We start from the raw sequence: 18912 nt of genomic DNA, 5'->3' as shown, positions 1-18912 counted from the left end.
ACTCCACCTTCCAAATTGACTGCTCTCAGCAAACATATCGTTCCCCGGGTCCCGGGGAAGACGAGTCATTCGTTCGAGAGAATAAAAGGCAAATTGAGATGTTGCGTCTCTTTGAGGAAAAAAGAGAAATATTAAATAAAGCTGAGCCGACTAATCGTGCAGGGTAAAGTTAGGCGCTGAAGAAAACTCCAAGGAGATACGGAACTGATTGGGAATTTTGGACTACATTTAACTTGCCAAAACAATTCACAATTTAACTATAGACCAGCACATGAGGATGTCAAGCATCGATGATGTATTTATCTATATGTAATAACTATTTTTTACGATAACTGCAACCAATTTTACACGTCAAATCAAGTCAAATATCAACAGTAAGTTTTTGAGCTCAAAGGAGGAATGAAGGTAATCATACAAAGGTCTGTTTTGAATGACTACGTTTTGTAAAACATTCATTGTTTTCATTGTGTTACGTGGACAAAATATTGAAAATAACTTTTAAAATAATGATTAAAAACAGCGTATTAACTGTGATATAACACATTCAAAATTTGGTAATTAAGTATAAAATACCGCAACGTGATATAATACATGGCAGCGAGGTTCTACAAGCCATAAAAAATTAGGGTAATAAAATCTTGGCTCGCTAAATGCATTGAAAAGGGGGAAGTTGATGGTGCACGCTAACGACTTAACTTGGCGCGCTAAGAGAATTGAGAATGAGTAATATGGAAATTATCGTTGATAGTCCTACAAACCATCGAAAATGTATGTGAAACGAATTCCATTATTGATAATCAACCTGAACTACGATTGCTGAAATATTCCACTTATTATTGCGAGAAAATTGACTGGAAGTGTAGTTGTAAGTTGTACAGAGCTTCTCTTGATTCTCGCAACGAAAAGAAAGATGGCAATTTCCTGCGATACACCACTGAAAATTTAAATGAAAAGGATTACATACACGACCCGAGCTACGATTGCTTAAACTTTCCACTCGTTACTACGGGCAAAATTGAGTACATGCATTGAAGTCGTTGTGAGAGTGGATGAATAACAATGACAACGGAACGTTGATGAGTGAGTGAGAGTAGGAAGACATTGGATAAAAAAGCTTTCCGGAGACAAAACATGAGAGAGAGAGAGCATTGGGGGTGCTGCTGGAGAGGGTGGAATGAGGGTTGAGGGATGAGGAAGAAGAGCGAGTCTTCAGTCTACACAAATCAATACAGGGAGCAGCGACCCACTGAGAATGGTAGGCTAAGGGATGATGAGCGGGCGGGGGGAGGCGGGGATGATTTGAAGGGAGAAAGAGAGAGAGTGGATTAGGTGCGGGTCGGGGGAGAATGGAGGTCAAAAAAATGACGAGAGGGGCGAGGGGGGGGGGGAGGACCGTGGCGCTAAGGAGGGTGAATGAGGGTCATCTGGTACTTTCAGAGGGAGGTAAAGTATATCAATGATGATATTGCTGTTCCACATTACCCTCTCCATGTAATTTTTAATCATTCTTCGACTGCTTTCGAAAATAAAGGATCCGATAAATTACTCTCTATTTTCCACGACTCTTTGGTGTAGCTATTGTATGAATTGGATGGATGAGGCAGATACTTTGCGGAGATCCATTATGAGATATGAAGTGAAACACTTTGCACTTTCCACATAAAAAATTTATTACACTAGAGTCGACATTGTAGCTATTGTAATTGATAACTTGCTTACCTCTTGAATCTAGTTTTATCGATTCATCGACAGCTCAGCATCAGGACTACTGCGTCTCTTCAATTTCAATCAATGCGATACCCCATCTTTTCGCACCTTTGCGGACTTGTAATAGAAGAAGAAAGAGACCATTAAATACTTTTCTCGCCATGAAATATGATGCTTCTATCCCTTTTAATGAATTAACCATTGCTTCTAGCCGTAAGACTTTCTCTTAGATTAGTTGACATGTATTCGTTTAAACTTTCCTAATAAATTTCACTTCTGGGAATCTTGTTTTACGCAGTACTCTTTTTATTTGCTACCCCTAACAATTTCCTCAATTTATCACCGTATTTCCGAATTTTATCCCCCTATCGAACCATCCCCTTCAGTAGAAAATTAAACTACCAAGGAAAAATAGTTAATCGCTTTTCAAATCTACCTAACCTGTGACCATATATTTCAAATTCTCCAATGACCCTTACTCTACCAATGAATCAATGACTGTTATCTTGAGTCCTCAGAGTTCTTTGGTAGAGCAAGATCACAGAGAGGTTCAAACATGAGAAAAATGAATTAGTTTATTCATAAAAAATATTAGGGAAAATATTCAAGAAGAAGGAAATAGATAGCATGATTTCACTTAATGGTTGCTAAGGCAAGGTTGGCATGAGACCAATACCTAATTGGTAACCAAGGAAATGATGAGGGAATAAGGAAAATTTGGACCAAACCCTTTCACTTCAGTAAAACATGAGAGTCTTTCCTGGTAACGCAACTCATGTGGTTTCCATGGGAAGTTTTCAATTGTCTGTCGCTTTCGTGCACTTAATATGAAAATTCTAACGAGAATATCAACGTAACTCAACCTCGGTTGTGTTGCTGGTGAGATAACAGAAGTTGCACAGTGAACGATAATAGGTTCCCTGGGCGTGATAAGAAGATCAGCGAGACTACACCCCGTGGCCATGATCGCACACGTATGTTACATCACTCCCACTGGCTCCTTGCATCCCCTGGCGAGGCGTGGCCAGCGTTTTTAGGTCCATACGGAAAGATTCTCCCTCCGTGTAGCAGATGAGAATGTATGAGAGGATTCGAGGAGGAGTTATCCGAGGGAGGGACGTTGTGGGGGATGAAAGAGGAGGAGCAGGGTGATGAGGCGGTGGTTGCTATGTGGAGGAGGCGCCTGTTGCGAGGGAAACGCGGTTGGGAGGTGGGGAAAGCGGGAGGCGACGCCCCGGGGGGAGTAGAATCGGAGGAGGAGGAGGAGGGGGTTGGAGAGGACCTCAAACTGCGCCATGAAGAGGATTCGGGTGTTTGGTCGGCGGTGAATTCCGATGGTTGGATGAACGCTCAGAAATAAATCTACATACTACCCCGCAAGCCGGTTTAATGAGCGTAGAACAAGGGTTACTAGGACAGCAGCCGTTAATCTGAGAAAGGGTGTATTTTGATAAATTTAAGGTATGAGTTGAGAGTGGTTTCACTTTAGCCTAATTTTTATAATGATTATAATACACACGTAGAAAATGTTCCTTTCAAATCCTATTCTTATACGTACCGTCAACACTTGACTCTTGAACTTAACATTTTCAATCAGACGTGTAAGGAAAGTGCGATTCCAAAATGATATCCTCTGTGATACTTAAATATATCAGCTGTCAATTTCTCACAAGATGATGAACGTATTTAGAGTCATTCTTTCAAAAGCTATACAAAATTGTTCTCTCCCGTAACAATGGTTCCTTTACGTAATGCTTATTACGGCACTGGAAGTCGTGAAAATAGATTTTTTAATGCCAACCAGATGAGAGCGGCTGGGGAGGATAATGATGAGAGTGGGATGAGGGGCCACGTTCGGAAGGGCGTGCGAGCAGCGGCAGCTCGGCCCGGTTGAGAGTGGAAGGGTGAGAGGAGGGCGTAAGAGGAATTCGAATCGGGTGAATGACGACAACCCCGGGAGGGATGGAATGGAGCAATGGATTTAGAGCTGAATCAAACTGGGAGAGAGAGAGAGCGAGGTGAATGAAAGTATAGGAATGCAGCCCGCAAGAATAAACGGGAATGGCAGGCAGTGAGAATCAAATCCCAGTTATCGGGTAACTACTGTCTGTTAAAAAGTTTATCAGGAGCTGGCATGAAAATCAGAATATCATTCAATATAAATAACGAAATGGAGGAATTTTCACAAAAAAATTGAATTTTTTTTAGTTAGAACAAAAGAGTTTGGCAATACGTGAGAAATCGACGTAAAACGAAGAGAAAACCACAAAAAGGAAACTTACATCTAAAAGTTTATGGCAAGAAGAGAGAGAAAATGGACAAGTAATGATCACTAGGGAAAAATTGAAGAGGAACGGTCTCTTCTGATATTGAACACACCACTAGGGGAGCTGAACTTTTATAATAAGGAGGAAAGAAAGGAACCAACGAAAGGACTGTAAAAGAGTAAGATGAGAAATTTAATAAAGGAAATGAAGTACTGAAGACGAATAGATAAACAAGGGGTTGCAAAGAGGGTTATGTAAATAAGTAACAAAAAATAAACGATAAATATAAGGTATACCTGAGTGATTGATGTTTTACAAGAATATTACTACCTTATTTCTTAACACATTGCAAAAGGTTTTTTTATACTTCATTACACTTTTAATACTTTTCATATAACAATCACATAGCTAAGACACCTAATAAATTGATCTTATGAATAAATCGGTATTCTTCGAATAAAAGAAAATAATTCAACATTTTAAAAATAACAAACTTAATCAAAACGAGCAAATAATTTCTTAACCTTTTAAAATCAAGCAATTATCACAGAAAAAAGAGGACATGAGGGTAGGAATAATAATGTAACTGCTTTATAATAATATTTATATGATTCCTAAAGGATTATTTTAATTAGATGAATAAAAAGGATTAATAAATTTTATATAATTCCTAAATTCCTAAAAATTTATATGATTCCTAATTTAATAATATAATTCCTAAAGAAATAAAATTTCAGAAATATTTGGAAATGTAACGATAAGATGAGAGTATACCTCAACGTCTTAGAGGGAAAGGAAAAAGTTTACTTTGAGTTTATGAATGAGGCAGCGAGCGAACATGCAAAGAGCAGGTAATTCGTGATGGTAGCGGGGAGAGTGAGGGATGGCGAGGAGGGTGCCGATAGGGAGGAAGGCCCACTGGAGGGTGGGGGAGGAAGAGCGAGGCGTGAGAGAGAGATCCAGGGCTTTGCCTCCGCGGGCGACCTCATCCTAAAGGTCAAACGAGCAGGAGGGGTGTTCTCCTCCCCCGGCGTCGCCCGCGAGGCGAAATACATCATCTGCATACTACCCTCACCCGGAGGAGCCCCGCAAGGATGAAAGCGAGCAGTGGGCCATTAAGAGGAAAGACCGAAGAGGAGAAGGAGATTTGGGGGGGGGGGTATCGATGAGTGATTTATTTTGGCAAATTAGAGCCCTACTTGGTCCGTTTCCATCTTTCCAGCTGCCACAGTCGTGAATGCTACGCAGAGATATAAATAATTCCTGCCCCCTCCCCCACATTTATTCAACGTGGTATCTTCCCGACTCCGAAGTAAACCCCCTGCCCTTCGGCTACAGGGCTGCGGTGAAAATGCTACACCTCCACTAGCTTCATTTATTTTAAGGGGAACCGGAGGGTTGACAGACATGAAAAGTGACATATATGGACCATTCATTACTAATAACATCTTTGCGTATATAGATGCAGCCAAGTTGAGAAGAGATGTAGAGAAAATGGAGCATAATATTTGCCGTATCCTTCAAACTATTTCTATTTCGCCGATAGGACGCATGAGATAACTGCTATGTGGATCCCTCCATTTTTCTATGTTTCCGACACCCCTTATTTTATCCCACTGGTCGACCGGGTCCATGACACGTGCCGCATTTTGGCGAGGAGATGCCGATGGAAAGTGAGGAGGGAAAAATAGAGTGGTTTGGGATTCTTTCGGATGGAGGCGACGAGGAAAAAAGAAACGTTGTAGTCGGTCCAGCCGTAACGCGCGTGGGTGTAGACTCTGCGGTCTTGCTGGGCGATTAAGCTCACAACGGCTGTTTTGGGTTAGCCACTTCCGAGAATCACGCATTATCGGAAATCGGCCACTGGATTTGTACTTCCCCATGGCTATGTGCAATTTGGGCTTCCGTTTGGACACTGACCACACGCAATCCACAACACGCTTTAGTAGGTGCTTCGACATGGGTCGTTAAATGTTTAACCAAACGTGGGCGGACATAGCGATGGAGAATATTTACAGTGCACCTCGCTTTGCGATACTAACCCGCTCCGAGGGGCGATCGTAATGCGAATTCCATCGTATGTTGAATCGGCACCATTTTAGCAATTAGTTCAAAGAGCATCGGCAAACCATACACGTTGCTATTTCAAATATTTTCATTAAAAATAAGCCGAAATACATGGTCGATGACGTATTTTACGAGTGGCAACAAAAATCGGGGAAACTTGAAATTTTTAAAAGCGCCGGCATAATCAGCTCCAATCGAACGTCGAATCCACTGCTGAGTGAGGCATATTTTACCTTAAAGTTTTTGGCACAAGAACGAGTTAGGTAGAGTTTCCGATTGTTCGCATACTATTTAAGCCCCGAAAATGTATCCATACGGAATTACAACCAGTTATAGATTGGTAGTGACGTAATTCAAAAACCAGACATGAACATTTCGACAAATCTTTAAATTATCGCATCTAATTCCTTTTAAGAAACTAGAAAAAAAATAATTGTTAAATTCGTATGCTCACGTGTGGATCGCGAAATCGTCAGTTCGCCTCCCACTAACGCGGAAATGAGGTTTGCGCCTGCCTACAAGTGATCGAAGTTTGCCCAGTTGGCACGTCAGTGGCGGCGATGCTTTCATAGGGTTGCGTATGAGACGATTATAACAGATGTTTGGAATGCGTGGGAAGAAAAAAAATGCTCTCGGCACAGCTGAAGTGGTGACATCTTAGCCAGGGTAAATAGTTTGCTACAGTCAACCCGCAGCGACAAGCATTGTTTGAGAAACTCGAATTCCTTTTCATTTTCCTCCGCTCTATACCACCCTCCACGAGGAGGCAAATCTCAAAATATTGCTCAGATACGCACTCAACATTATTCCTTTGAAATTTCGAGCGAAAAGATTCTCCAGCTTCCTTTCTCTCAAGAGATAGTTAATTTTACAATTGTTGAAATTCAGAGCGAAAATGAGCATGACCTAGCGTAAAGCAATGAAGGATAAGAAATATGGGACCAGATAAGAAATAAACAACGTGAACAAACAATATTCGTTTAAATTTCGAGTGCTTAAAGTTCCACGTACTTCCAATGACACACCTATTATACTTTAAAAAAAAAACCCTCGCAAGTTACGAGTGTAAAAATAATCATCGATTCTACCAATTTTTACTTTTGGTTAGTGATTCATTAAAGCTCGACATAGTCACAAAGTTATCCAATATTTATAATAATTTGAATAATAGTATAATTAACGAAGTTTCAATTAGTTTTATAGTTAACATTTATTTTATGAGGATGCAATAGGGAAATGGTGACATATGGTAAAAGGAGGATACAAGTCACGTCAGCAAAATATCATGGCACTAACTCGGAGGCGCGAACTACAGGCAACAGGAAGTACGTCACGCTTCTTTTGCCGGAAAATTTCGAAGAAAGCAAAACAGAACTCACTGAAACGTCGTGACTTCATAAGGAATGAGTCAGTATTTACCGAAAAAAATTAAAATTTGAATTTATTTTCATTCCTGATTTATATAACATCAACGAAATTAATTACAAATAAGGAGCGTTGTTTGAGGTGTATAGTCCGTCATAGTCGACGACTACCTAATAAAATAATGACATATCTTGAAAAACAAATCTGAGTTTTTTTTTCAATTTAAATTTGTTTGTATGAGAACCATAACAGAACGATGCTTATGAATCGTTAAAAAATAATAACTTGTACTGCTTGCTGAAAATTTTGATGATTAATGATGACTCACTACTTAATAGTAGTATTGAGAACTTACCAAATAAATTCCCCAGTTATGGCTATAGTAGTGAAATGGATATCTATTTTTTTAAAGAATATTTTTAAGTACCATGCATCTTATTTCACCGATATCATTTGGAGTATGAATACAATAATATGTCACTTCCAAATATGGAGATGTATGAGGCAGCAAGAGAAACAGAAGTGAATTAAGAGACGTAAAGCGGAAGATGAGAAGTCAATGCGATTGGAGGAGATAGGCGAGTTCTGCGTGTCCCTTTAAAAGCATGCGGAGCAGACGGAGAGCCTTCCCACGCAGCAGCTCCCGACGCGGGCACTGATTCCGCACCAGGGACAATCAACAGGTTACGCGGATCGTTAGTTGAACAACCCCCGAACCGATATAGCACGCCGACGACCCAGATACGGCGCCACGCTGGGCTCGACCCCTTCCCCTTGCCACCCGTCATATCCAACCCCATCTCGCAGAGCAACCCCGGCGTCCTGAATGTCACGCGGCCGCGAATAAACGTAGGACTTATGAGAACAAATCATTCTATCAAGTATTCTACTGCTATTCCGACACATTGTGAAGAATTGTGACGGGATTTTGCCCAAAAGGCTCAGAGAGATAAAGTGCGATACTAGGTATGCCAAATATTATACATCATCTCGGAGCATAGTTTACGCATAATGTAGCTTGAAAAATTAATAAATAAATTGCACTGATTAGTATAAATGAATTTTATTTCGGGTCACGCCCATCATCATCAAATTCAAATAAAAGGTATTCATTTTAACCTTGGTGTCCAATTACAAAATTTCAATTCATGGATATATTACCATCTGCAGTTAGTAGGGATCTTTAGATTTTCATAAATATTAAAGTTATTGGCTTAATTGTGATTATTTAATACTTTGAAAATTCTTTTATGAGAAAATAACAAATCGATAGTGATGTACACATTTGATGATCAAATTGCTAAATATCTTATTACATCTACATAAATATGGAAATTCTATTGCGTTAAATTTTACCCTTAATCTAACATTAAAAAATAAAATTAATTCATGAATAAGTAATTTATATCCCGAATTGTTGAACAAGTGCAATGGATTCCTTGGTGGTGAACAAAATGAGAAAAGCGTAACTTATCTAAGAGGATCGAAACCCAAGCCTGAAGTACACAAACACATTATCAATTCGACCACTTCATACCGTTCATTATCACGAGGCTCACGTACATTCCGTCCGCCCGTCAATCAAATTTGACGCGAACGTTAAAAAAGGAGGGGGAGGGTCGAGTTGAAATCCCCCGAAAAAAAAGCGACGAGCGACGAAGGAAAACAAAACGTGGACATCCGAGAGACGAGAAACGGCACGAACATCCGGGCCCACGAATTAACTTCAACCCCATCCCTATCGTACATCAACTATTCCTGTCAAACATTCAAAATTCCAAGACTTCGCCAAGGGTGAGAGGTTTGCTGCCGAAATTTTGTCCACCATTACCCTTTACGGTCCCCCTCCCCTGACTCACTCTGGAGTCTCTGCAAAATATCCCCTTGGATTCCGAGATGCTTGTGGACACAATGCATCGGGCATCGGCCGTTATTTTTAGTCAGCCGTCGGACGCGCACGCTATTCACGCCGCCTAGCAATTGCGAACATCTCCTGAGTAGGAAGTTGGTTCCTTGTTTCCTTCAATTCTTTCAAGTTCTGCCTTCAGGATAAGATTACTAATGAGAAGGGGATCAAATCCCTCAGGTTACGACTTCCCTTTTGCATATCCTTGCCAGACAGCTTGGAAGCGTGCGGCGGAATCGAATTGTCTTTAGCTCCATCAAGTAAGGCACTCAAAAGAAGATGCTTCGGGCAAGCCATCATTTATACTTCGAAAACAAATAGGTTTTTTTCCGAAATTTGGCCTTCAACTTACACCCACGCAGGGAGATACGCCTCTTTAATTTACCATTGACGAGTTGTCATGGATACGCATCAATTTGAGTGTGATACAAATTACTATCGACTTTCTCATTTTAAAGTACTATGATTAGGAAAAAATATATGGTTCAGAAAAAAGGGAATTAAATAAATAACAAGCATGATAATTCATCCTAGAGTTTTTCAGTTAAAACCTACGTCATTATAGTCATCGTTAAAAATCTGATATTTGTTTGAAACTTCTCCCACACGATTTTCTTTCATCTAACCTTATCACATAAACATATTTATCTTCCACTTCCATAATGTTTAAATTCAGGTGGATGACCTGAATTTCACGGCGTAATAACGTGTACGCACGAGTTTTGAGAACGAGGGCATGGTTTCTAGTTACATTTTCGCGAGTCCACCATAAAAAAGAACCTGATCCCAAATATGCTTGATAATAATGTGCAGATAGTTGTACTATTGTCTTGGTTACATACTAAATGCTATCTGATCATTTAGCACCGTCACTAAATCCCGCATTTTTTGTCTCCTAATAGGCACTCTTGAAACAGAACTCTCACTGGGAGAGGGTCCGGGCAGCGTCGTTTCGGAACCCCCGACCAGCCCCGTTGAGCGCGTCGTCGTTCAGGAAGACGAGGAAGAAGTCGACGGTGGCGGCGTCGGTGTCGTAGTCGGAGGCGGCGAAGACGAAGACGACGCCATGTTCCCCTCCTCGGCCAACACCTCGGCGGGCGTCTCCGCCGCGGCAGCCGCCGCAGCGGCCGCCAAGATCAGCTACCGCGGCATCTTCACCGCCCAAGGCAGCCCGGGGATGACCAGCCACATGGGCGGCCCGCCGTCGGCCGCATCCCCTCCCACCGCGGCCGTCAACCACTGGCTGCTCCCGAGCCCCGACAAAGCACTGTTCCCCCCACTCTTCGGTCTCCTGGGCCACCCCCCACAACAGCACCACCACCCCCATCAGCAAGGCCCAACGGCCGTCCCATCTGCAACCACATCCCCACAACACTTCTCTGCGACCTCCGGCAGCCCCAGCCCCGCCCACTTCGATGACCAGCAGCAGACGCAGACTTCGCTCACCCGGCTGCAGCCTCAGCAGTCTCCGTCCCTCACGCTCCTTCCCCCGCACTTCTCCCAGCAGCAAGCCGAGCTGCTCGGGCTGACCATGGAGGGCCAGCCCATCAAGCAGCAACCGCCGCCCACGTACGCCAACTGCGGGAGCGTCTCACCCGCGGACATCTCCCAGCATCACCAGCACCACCAACAGCACCACCAGCATCACCAGCAACACCACCAGCAGCAGCACCAACAGCACCATCAACAGCAACAGCAGCACCATGACCAGACGCAGTGGATGGAAGTCTCGACGGACGACTACGGTGCGGCGCAGCTGGGTGGAGTCCCTGGGCCGAGCAGTTTGGTTCCAAAGCAGGAGCCATTTAGCACTGGCCAAGCCGCATCTCAGCAGCAGCAACAACAGCAACAACAACAACAGCAGCAGCAACAACAACAACAGCCCCAGGCACCCCAACAGGGCGGCGGGGGCGGTGCAGGTGGAGGAGGGGGAGGAGAGACGGGTTCCTCGTACGAAGCGTCGGTACAACTCGCGGAGTACAACCCGTCGACGAGCAAGGGACACGAGATACTCTCCCAGGTCTACCAGCAGAGCGCCGTGCCCCTCAAGCTCGTGCCGGTCAAGCCGAGGAAGTACCCGAACCGACCCAGCAAGACCCCGGTGCACGAGAGGCCGTACGCCTGCCCAGTGGAGAACTGCGATCGAAGGTTCTCCCGCTCGGACGAGCTCACGCGGCACATCCGAATCCATACGGGACAGAAACCCTTCCAGTGCCGTATCTGCATGAGGTCCTTCTCCCGATCTGACCACCTGACCACGCACATACGCACCCACACGGGCGAGAAACCGTTTTCGTGCGACGTGTGCGGACGCAAGTTCGCGAGGTCGGACGAAAAGAAGAGGCACGCCAAAGTCCACCTAAAGCAGCGTTCGAAGAAGGAGAGCAAGCGGGAGGCGGCAGCGGCGGCGGCGGCTGCTGCGGCGGCCGCGGCGGCTGCGGCGGGCGCGTCGTCCTCCTCGTCGCAACAGCAGCAGCAACAACAACAACAGCAGCAGCACCAACCCTCCCCCCAGCACCACCAACAGCAACAACAACACCAGCACCACCAACATCATCAGCACCACCAGCACCAGCAGCAACAACAGCAGCAGCACCTTCACCACCACCACCCACACCACGCCCTGCACCCGTCCACCAGCGGCCTCCAGCAACACGCTGTGGCTTCCGCGGACGAGAGCCTTACCATCCCCGTGGTGACGACCTCTTTGTGAGGGGACCTCGCCCCCCTGCCCTTTCCTACCGATCCAACCACGTCCGATCCCTGCGACGACGTCGAGAACCAACAGTTCGGCGGCGCAGCCGTATGGCGTGGGTGGACCGGGTCTAGTCCCTGAAGAAATGGCCACAAATCAAACTTTTGATGGATCCCTTTCGAAAACAGACGGAAGATTTACTTTCGAGGAGAAAGGTCGCGGAGGTGTCAAGGCCTTGCAAAGGCTCCTCCAAGCGACCTCGAGGAGGGGGGCGAAGTGTTGACGCAGAGTTACGAAAGATCAAATAAAGAACGACCACACGATCCTTTGAGATGAATGGGTTCGACGTATCAACGATTCCCATTGACTAATGTTTGGGGAGAGAGGAATAAGTACAAGGAACAGTTGTTGATGCGAGAGACTTGCCCCCGTGTTAAGATAGTACAAGTGCCAAACGAATAGTGTCTATCTTTGTCTTCTTCCTAGAAGATTTAGTAGGATTTCCCCTCCTACCCACGCAAACGTCTCATTTCTCATAATATTTTTGAACTTCTAGAGGCGCAAAAAGGTGAAGCGAATAAGAATGAGGTGAGCATGATAGGGAGTTAAAAGATTCAACCCACTGAGAATGAAGGAGATGTGGATTTTTTTGGTGTGCGAGCGTGTTTGCTTACCAAGCTACAGATACAAGTCTACATTATTTCTCCAAGTTCGTGTCACCATGCGGGAGGAATTCTGCTCTCTATTTTGAAAACAAAAAATAGCTGGGAAATTTCGCATGCACTACGAGCGCAAGAGTTTCCTGATAGTTGCTCTGCCAGCGAAAATCAAGCTAAACATTATATCGCGCACACCCTAGCTCAAACTTACTTTGGTGGAGGGGAAGGGGGGGAAATACATGTTTGGTTTTATTCCTCTCATTTCAAAACCGGTTGTGAGAAATAATGTATTCGATGGAAACCTTATGAGTGATTCACAAGGCTCCCTTCAAATGATTTACTGAACTATTAACTTTTGTTGTGCTTTCACTTAAAAACAAAAACGCTTTTTCCTCTGGGTGCCCGTCCCTGTCTGTGTGCATGTGTGTTTTCTACCATGTTTATGGAATGACAATGGACAAAAGGATCGAGAAAGAGGTAGCCAGAATATATACCTCAAGAAATTAAGGCTAAGTGAACCACTGGAGTGATCAAAGAATGGACAAGAACTAAGTGTATTCAGCTACAAAACGAGTTATTTTTTTATGTGAACTTTTTATGTTACGCGTCGTTCTTCTTTATTAAGTATTTCTTGTCACCGTCAAACGTCAAGCGTGCAGTAATTATTGCCATAGATATAACTATTATTATTGTAATTGATGCTTTAGTTTGTTTATTTTTTTAATGAAACGTTTTCAATTTCGGCTGGTCGATGATCTCGAGGCCATTTCGAAAATACATTGAGGCATGTGAAATAATGCGGCGGCTTTACATGAAAATATGAATTAATTGTATGTATGTATGTGCGTAAGTGTGTATGTGTGAGTGCGTAAACGTATTAAAATTGCGTTATTGTTAATATTTAAATATACAAAGAACTTTGCTGTGTTGCCAAATAACAGATGTTTTTAACTGCAAAACATTCCGCTCTAAATGATGAAATTTTTTAAAATTTTCGTGGATTTGAGGTGTTTTACCGTGTTTTAATCGTGGAATTAGCTCATTCTATTTTATACTTCAGAGGGCAATTTTCTTTTAAATTAAGAGAAAATGCAGCAAGTACGACACTGAAAAAAACACTTAAGTATGAACTGCGAACGTGAAGTGCCATAGCGAATAGATTAGTGTCACGGATTTTTGCGAAGATCCTGGTCTCGGAGAGGTCATGGAACTGATAAATACGTACCTAGAGTATCTCAGAAACTCATAACGTAATCTCCTCGTAGTTTGTGCGAGCATGACGGCAGAGAACTAGTCACTACGTTCATGATCGAGTCGCTCCACAAAGTGTATCAGAACAGTCCCAGTTTCTTTTCCTCCCGTAATAGCCTTCCCCTACGCTAAAAGGTCATTTAATTCGATATTTTTCTAAAGAGCAGAGTTGTTATTTAGGATGAAATTCTCCTTCGGCCTTAACTTGAAATTCGAAAATTTTCGCCGAATTTCAACTTAAAAAAACTGTTATTGTTGTTTTCTCAATCGTGCCATGTTTGAATAAGCTAAAATTTAAATATGTGCTAAATGCTTCAAATGAGCAAAATTTAGATAACTACTGCCATAATCAAACGGCTGTTTTAGTTCAAATAGTCACTTTAGAAATATGAACCATTGTTGCAGTCAAATACCAGCCTCTGAGGAGGCTATTTTCATTATTTTTTATTATTAACTTTCGGCATTTTCTGGTGGAGATTCCTTTCAACTCTTACAGGATCTCTTGCCGTTGTAATGAAAATTCGTCAATGATCGATTAATATGTATCACTATGAATCCTTTAAGTTTTAATTCATCAATTCTGCAATCGAGTTAACGGCGGTAATGCTTTTAGCGTAACTTCAGGTAACGTAATACCGAGAATGCTACTATTTTCTCTGTCTATGGACTTATTCATGAGGGAAACCGATATAACATTAAAATGATTATTACATTTCCTTCCATTCCTACGCTGAATGACTGTTACAAATCTTGGTGCCTCTGGTGCGAGAGAAGGACCTTGACACAAAAGCACGCGTACAAATCTGTTGGCCTAACGCCGTAGTGTTGTAATCACGAAATATTTGAAAATTGATAGGGAGTTACGTAACTTGTAAATACTATGAATAAATATATATTTGCGAAATAAATGTGAATATGTGCCTGACAAATGCACATTAATGTTCAGTAAAATCCCGTTTCAATTCCTTAACAGTCGTACAAAACTCATTGTGCCAAATAATTTTAGCTTTTTCTTTGAAAAAAAAATGCTCTATTGAAATCAATAGAATGTCAAAAACTTTTAATTTTTAGACAATACATATGCTGAAAATGATTTTTAAAACTTAACACTCGTTGGAAAACTGCATATTTGCAGCAGTAACTTTTTCTATTTTCCTTTCTTATTTTTACGGGGTTTTACTGCTGTTGTAGTTTATAGCTGTTGACGTTACTTGACTGTTGAATTTACCCCGATTGTGCACTGTTTACGTATCCCAACTAGTAACTCGTTATTAGTCCACTTTCTTGCGTAACTGTTCATTTCTTGTTTTCAATCCCCATAACTCGAAGCCCAATAAGGAAGAGCAAAAATAATTGGATAATAATACGCTTGTTTGAAAGCTAGGAGGGTTTGGCTGGAAGGTTCTGAGCGTTTGGATCGGCTTTTGTATTAAGAGATGTATCTGATCGAGTGATAAATTGATATCCAACCGTGTGATGTGATAAAAAATGGTTTTGGTAGAGATAAATGGGCTATTTTTGCGCAAATGGTAAATGAAGACGCTTGGGCGAAAGATTTTTTTATGGAAAAGAAAAGTGTTCTGTATACGTGCGTGAGTCACAACATATATATACATATATTTTTATTCAAATTGTTCATTGTGTAAGGGTTAAGAGATTGACATGTGAAAAAAAAATTTCTTCGTAATTTTCGAATGCGCTTAGGAATTCCCAGATTTCCTAGACTCCCTGAAGCACCTATTTGCCTCATGTGTAACTCCTCTCGCTGAACATGAACATACGCACAAAAGATTGTTCTAAGAATTAAAAGCTCAAGGATTTGACGAAATCCTATGTTCGTCAATTAAAAAAAAACTAATTTTTCAAACCAGCATAGCAAAAAAAAGTAAGCATAAACATTTTTAATTATTTCAAAAGCTATTTTTTTAGGTCTTTACTTTCTAAATGGACCTAAAAAAATCAAACAGCAATGATTGTTCCCATTTGACTCATTACAAGGGGTGTATAAGGAAATGTTTCATTCCAAAGGCATTTTATGTCTGCAAATGCATGTCAATGTTTGTCGCAAGTGATGGCTAAATTTGCCATTTGAATCGCAGACATTCAGGAAACATATTATTTCTAATTTGATCTCAACCTAAGATTCCTGCGGCTCATAAAATTACGCCGTGGGTATTCAATGCAGACCTGCTCTCTCGCTAACCTTTAGCAACCCCTCCTGGGCCAATTGGAAAGGATACCACTTGATGATCTCTTCATTTCCTTATATATTACCTCCACAGAGTCCAACGGTCTTTTCTTCCCCAAGTCGAACCCCTATGCACACAATTCTGACGATAACGCTAACAAGTAGGGACAACTTGAGCTTTAGCTTGTTCAAAATCGCAAGCCTCCAAGTCATGAAGAGATGGAGGAGCGCATGGAGGCTACCGACTCGGCTTTGATGTGAGAATATCGTCAATAACCTCAATCACCTACCCGTTTACCATTACTCCACTCTACCTGACCGCTCGAAAATCACAATCTTTCACTCCTTTGAAACGCGGAACTAAAAAAAAAACTTTTTGTAATATCTTTTTCTCGTGTTATTTACCATATGCCCCGCGAGAGGTACACTTCTCTTTAAGAGGGTCTTCTTTTTACCATCTCGTGCGGCTGTCTAATGTGATATTTGAAGTGTTGAAAAAATGATGGAAATTATGAATTATAAATATATATATGTATATATATTATAATAATAAGATAACTCACACAGTGAAAAAGCGAATGTACACAAAAAAAGTTGTTTGCGCAGACATAAAACACAAAAAAATACTTTCATGTTCACGGACAAACAAGTGTGAATACACGAGTGAAGAGACATACATACACACACACAGACACACGCAAACAAACGTACAAACAGAAAAAAATTTAAAAAAAAATGAAATCATATTTATTTGTACATTTTTCCTCCGCATTAGCTGTACAATTTGCTGGTTTTTTAAATGGCTGTAATCTATGAAGTATAATATTATTATTAAGAAAGAGCATATAATTTTAAGCCGTGAAGAAAAATATACAGTTCTGAACTGAATTAAAGAAAAAATACATAAGAGATTGTGTTTTTATTTCGTATAATACCCTAAATGTCATCTCCTAAAATCAGTGATGAGTGCATGCTTCACCGAAACATGTACTCATCACGGGATAACTCGTTTCATCATGCAAAAAAGATTCAGTCCTCCAGAAAGGATCAAGGTAAAAGTAGCAATATATTTTTCATTCCACGTGCATAAAACAATAACTGTGAACCATTTCTTTCCAAAAAGGAAACAGTTTGCTACTTAAAAAGAAATTTGGCTCACAATCACAGAATAGGGAACATAAAATCATAGAATGGAGATCCATTTATATTACTACGACTTCGATTACTACCTATTATCTCAATACTTCGATTATTATGGTTGGAGAGCTTTGAAACGTTAAGTTATCGACTACGTCACAAGATTGCTTATCACAAAGGTATGATGACTCAACTATTTTAACATTTTTTTAGGGGTCGAATCAAATGGTAATCATTATAACAAAAAAATACCATTACTCTCATGTACGGAAATATAGTTTTTAATTATGGCATCTGCAGAATTTTTAAAAAGTTAAAAATAATGTAAAGAATCAAATTCACCCAAAGGAGTGAAACTCCTTAATGTTCAATAAATAATATGCATATTATTAATACCCATTCATGATGCTGTCACACATTCCAATTATATCTTTATAAGTAGAACTATAATTATCAACGTAAGTTCACAACTTTTCACGGAGCATTAATGCTTCCGGTTTATTTACTTATTGACTGTGAGACAATGTATCAGAAAAATCACCTATTTTGATTAGCAAGTATTACAAGTGTAAGTTACCCGCCACGAGTGATAAAATCACTTATAAAAAATGGCTAAGCACTTCGGGGTAAATTAATTCAGAATAGATTCAAATATCTAGTATTCCAAAATATGGGAATAAATGAGATGATAAGTTTCCAAAGATAATATTGTAGGAAATCAACCATTAATTAGTTTACATGGTCAAACGCTGCTTTGAAATGCTCACCTCACCGCCAGAGGTTCACCGCTGAGCTTTCGTCTCTTTTCCAAAGACGACGAGCATTATGAACTCTTGACCTTTATGAGCTCATCAAGAGGGAACCAATACATGCACATTCTTTCCTTCTCATTTCTCATAAGGTTTCAGTACTCCATTGCCCAACGGATCCTGAAATGGTGCAGCCGCAGTGATGGTGTGTGGAGAAAATTCTTTGAAGGAATTTTGGACCGACTTGCACCTGCATCCGGAGAAATATGCATCGTCCATGGTTTTGGTCTCTCCTCGAAGCGCAGCCGAACCCTACGCAGCATCCGAGATGGACCATTCCCTTCCGAGAAGGCAGGTTGCCGAGGCAACGAGACCCCAAACCCCTCTCTCTTCTCCATCCGCCCATGCTCTATCCCTGGCCCCCGTTGCTAAGTTCCCCTCCTCCGCAGCCACTCCCGGGCGGATGATGCTTACAGAAGCATATGGGGGCGCGGTGAAGGGTTTTGCAAGAGGTGTAGTCATATCTGGGCGGTTTGACACAACCCTCCGCCACAAAACCAGATGACCGTAACATATTATGTCCAGATATAATTAGGTAATTAATGAGTGTGCACCTTAACCGTTTACAGTTCAATGTTCTCATTCAGGATCAGATTTTTTTTTAATTCACAAAAATTTTATTTCGTATCTGAGATGAATTTTATAGCTTTTGCTTTGTAAATAAAGAATTAAGTATGTTTTAAAGAGAATCGCATGACTTTTGCATACATTGGTCGTTGATAATGCCTTTTCAAAATGGGTTATTTTCATCACCCCCGTAGTGAGTATGCGGTTTATTCGATATTTTCCTCTGCACTCGCTCTCCGGTGATAATTGTTCAGACAGTCATAAGATCACTACGTATTACCTACTCCCCTCTGG

The 18912-nt window shown here is 41.5% G+C and overlaps 1 protein-coding gene across 1 annotated transcript in view; it reads left to right on the top strand.

Moving 5' to 3' along the window:
- The window catches only part of LOC124155674 (box A-binding factor), a 112099-nt gene extending 95085 nt beyond the window's left edge, over nt 1-17014 (top strand). Inside the window, exon 3 of the mRNA XM_046529690.1 lies at nt 10215-17014. Within this exon, the coding sequence (XP_046385646.1) occupies nt 10215-12025 (1811 nt within the window). The 3' untranslated portion in view covers nt 12026-17014. The remainder of the gene's footprint in view (nt 1-10214) is intronic.
- Nucleotides 17015-18912: the final 1898 nt, after the last annotated feature.

The sequence above is a fragment of the Ischnura elegans genome, chromosome 3 (genome assembly GCF_921293095.1).
Source record: "Ischnura elegans chromosome 3, ioIscEleg1.1, whole genome shotgun sequence".
Taxonomy (NCBI): Eukaryota; Metazoa; Arthropoda; class Insecta; order Odonata; family Coenagrionidae; genus Ischnura; species Ischnura elegans.
This window is presented reverse-complemented; position numbering and strand designations above follow the sequence as displayed.